Consider the following 3,308-nt stretch of genomic DNA (forward strand, 5'->3'; position numbering starts at 1 on the left):
GTTTTACCAAGCCCTGGTCTGGAAGATAGTTATCGCTTAAACCAGCTTTAGTAAGTGATCGAACTTCGTCCCCTGGTCTCCAGTATTTCATTGCTTCTCGTATTCCAGGATCAAGACGCGCCTCTGTTAGTGTCTGTTTCTGTAAAGGTCACAGCCCTGTCCAAAGCTAAAATTAAATGGCGCCACGAATTTGCTTGTGCAGCAGCGGCGATCTCCTTCCGTCATTGTTCTTCTGAGGCGATCTCCCTCACACATGGTTGCTACTGACGAGCGAACTCGGACAACTAGCTGGGGCGCACAGTATTATGCAGAGCAAAAGCGACAAAGCAGCTCGCGCAACTGGCGATCGATCCTCCATCCTTCGGTGTTACTAGCCGTATGTGGAGTTGTTGGACGCTGCGTCATCGCGCCGTTGGTGGTGCTCGTTGTTTGTATCACTACCGGCTACTTCACCAGCGCCACATTCTTCATTGACGCCAAACACAGCTACTTCGCCTACAGCCAATTGGATCCAATCATGCGAGGTGGTTGCCACGATTGCCTCTCTTCTTGTCGAAAGGTGTTCATCCAGCTCAGCGTTTTCGGAAGTGACGCTATAATCAGTATGCCGGTTTACGAGAACTCTCAAGTAGTGGCAAACGCTGATGCAGCGGCCGGAGACTATAGCAAGTTAACCCCCGAAGAAATAGCGCTCGCAGATAAGCTGGATAATGATGGAGCCGTCTGTTCTGTCGCTATTGGGGCTGTGAACGACTGGGGGACTCCAAACGTTGCGATTGGTAGCACTGCTGAAGGGATATTAAGCGTAGTTAACACGCTGAATTTGTCATTAGCACCACAGATGAAACGTGAACTGGAGGTGGCTGTTGATCAAAAGGAGCAGTGTGAATCGCGTTGGAATCTCGGTGTGGTGTTACGTCTCCACAGATTCCAGACGGTCAAAAACAGTGCAGATTATTCCTCCATCTCAGTTGCCGACTTCAACACGTATCCGGATTATGCTGACTGTCGTCCAGATATTCCGAACCAGGGGGTTGTAGGCATGAAACTAGCCTTTGCAACTAACGGAGAAGACCTCCTATCAGTGGTTCCAGATCGACTTAAGCAGTTTCCGTACGAGATCGAGAGCAGTAGTCTACCTACAATTTCGCGATACATTAAGACGGTACCAACAATTCACGGATTGACGACGGTCACGCAGCCTCTACTGCGATCATATTTCTCCGGTTGTCGAGTTCGTGTCGTGAATACTACTGCAGTGTACGTCGAGGAAGGGTGCACGCTAATAGATCACTGGCGTTCGTATGGATTGACGTTACAGTCTCCCGATGATTTGCCAGTATGTTCAACTGGCGACGTGTGTGTTCACAATATGTACAACACAGTATGGGAGTACACGAACTCCCTCAGTTCGGCCGATCCAACGCGCGTCATTCAGATTATCAGTGTATTTCGCAGTCGATACGCAGACAGCGTAGCCCTGAGTATGTTACCAGGTGCTATTGTGGCTCAAATCCTACTCATGGGTATCATCAGCCTTTACCAGGTAATGTCATCCAAGCGCTCCGTGTTGCTAACTCAAATTTGGGCGTACCGATGCCAGAATGGACGTATGCAGATTGCGTATCTTGCTCAAGTCATGTATCACTTCGCGTTCAATTCTGATATGTACTATCTCGGACTTTCCACCGGAACCTTATCTTCCGCCTCCATCATGAATCTCGCGCTAAGCTTTTATGCTTTTTCTTATTCATTCATCAACGTGATCAAGGCTCGAACTGGAGAACAAGAACTCGATCGCGGTTTTCGATTGCTATGGGAAGTAGTAATTCTCACAGCTACTGGGTGCGTCACTGGCGTGCTATTATCCTTAAGATACACCTCGTTATCATTTATTGGTGATCTTAATGGCGAATTGTTGCGACGAACATCAACACTTGGAGCCAAATACTGTGGTTTGAAGGATTCGTGCTACGTTTTTATCGTGAACTTGGGGTTCGTCATCACCGCAGCTGCTCTAGCTTTGGGGTTTCTTACGAACTGTATCGCGTTAATGATAAAACATTGTCAAAGGAGTCGAGGAGCGAGTAAATACCGTGTCAACAGTGCCGTGAGTGCAGGAGATGGGGTAAAGTCACCACAAATGACGACATTTGAGGAGAATTGTCTCGGTGCACCGTTCTCGAGGCTCTTTAAGGACTGCAACGACTTTGCCTACGTCACTTACATGAATAAACGATGCTCGAGTGTCGAAACCATACTACTCACTGGTTATTTGTTTTACGGCGAGCATGTGTACCAAGCGACTTCTGTTGTGTTACTGCTCGTGGCTCGGTTGGTACCGCGTAAATTCCTCCGAACATTCAATCAACTTTTACTTCGCTGGCATTACGACCCAGAACAGGGAACACTGACTTATGCCACGTCATGCACGTGGTATTCGGCCAGTGCGGAAAACTATAAACTCTCGGAAGCAATGCCGCTAGCGTAATAAAAACTGTTCATCGTCTTCGAACACGTCAATGATAGATAGATTAACTCCTGAGTCTTTGCTGTCATGAGACCCTTGCTTCGTGATGAATCTTGACTGGTTGACGTATATTTTCTTCTTGAAATGATCCACTAGTTACCATTTTTCCAAAATGGAGAAAGCGATTGCTAATGTGACGACATACAATGGAGGTGACCTGCTAGTGATCCTGAACGGTTCAAAGGGTGTACGCAAGTTGAAGCAATATATCAAGTGCGAAGAGGTCGTAGGTCCGCCTCGTGTAGCTTAAAATGTAGCAAGACGAGGTGACGGAATTTGAACGATCCAGGGCATGCTCGCGCATGAGTATTTGCAAGAACTAGCTAAACGCCACGTGGAACTACCGGTTGACACTGCAGCGATGATGAATGATACCAATGAACTGGACGACGACTCTGCTCGTATCAGCGACGAAGCACTCAGCTTCACAACTCTTGACGAGCTTGACGGAGTCAGCGAGTTCGACAAGCTAGACGTCCGTATTATAATCGACGGCCAAAAGAAGATTGTCATTGTCGATGGTGGTACGGCTCGACATCCTGTAGCCGGGTTTGTTAGACTATTAAAAACAAGCCTTCCTGGTTGAGCACTAGTGAAATAGCTGTCATGATGTTGAAGAAGTGTTCGACGGGCACAGTGTGCCGCGTAGATCCTCGATCGAGCCAAAAGCCCACGACACAGTTGTGTATGTCAGGGCTAATGGATTATCTGCAGGCTTCTTTTTGTTGGATCAAAGCTCGTCGTCGAAAAAGATAGACTAGGGAAGCTGTTGCGCTGG

At 47.7% G+C, this 3,308-nt stretch overlaps 2 protein-coding genes across 2 annotated transcripts in view; both read left to right on the forward strand.

Annotated features, from left to right (window-relative positions):
* PPTG_23115 (hypothetical protein) overlaps positions 1–2,491 on the forward strand; it is a gene marked incomplete at both ends in the record, with an annotated part of 3,949 nt that extends 1,458 nt beyond the window's left edge. The window contains one exon of the mRNA XM_008908551.1: positions 312–2,491. Coding sequence (XP_008906799.1) covers positions 312–2,491 — 2,180 coding nt within the window. The remainder of the gene's footprint in view (positions 1–311) is intronic.
* A 151-nt stretch (positions 2,492–2,642) lies between these two features.
* PPTG_12512 (hypothetical protein) lies at positions 2,643–3,291 on the forward strand (the record flags this gene model as incomplete). Its single annotated transcript, XM_008908552.1, has 3 exons — positions 2,643–2,756; positions 2,820–3,054; positions 3,245–3,291. The coding sequence occupies 3 exons, from the start codon at positions 2,643–2,645 to the stop codon at positions 3,289–3,291; spliced, it is 396 nt and encodes a 131-aa protein (XP_008906800.1).
* Between the last annotated feature and the right edge of the window lie 17 nt (positions 3,292–3,308).

This window comes from Phytophthora parasitica, assembly GCF_000247585.1.
Source record: "Phytophthora parasitica INRA-310 unplaced genomic scaffold supercont2.30, whole genome shotgun sequence".
NCBI lineage: Eukaryota > Oomycota > Peronosporomycetes > Peronosporales > Peronosporaceae > Phytophthora > Phytophthora nicotianae.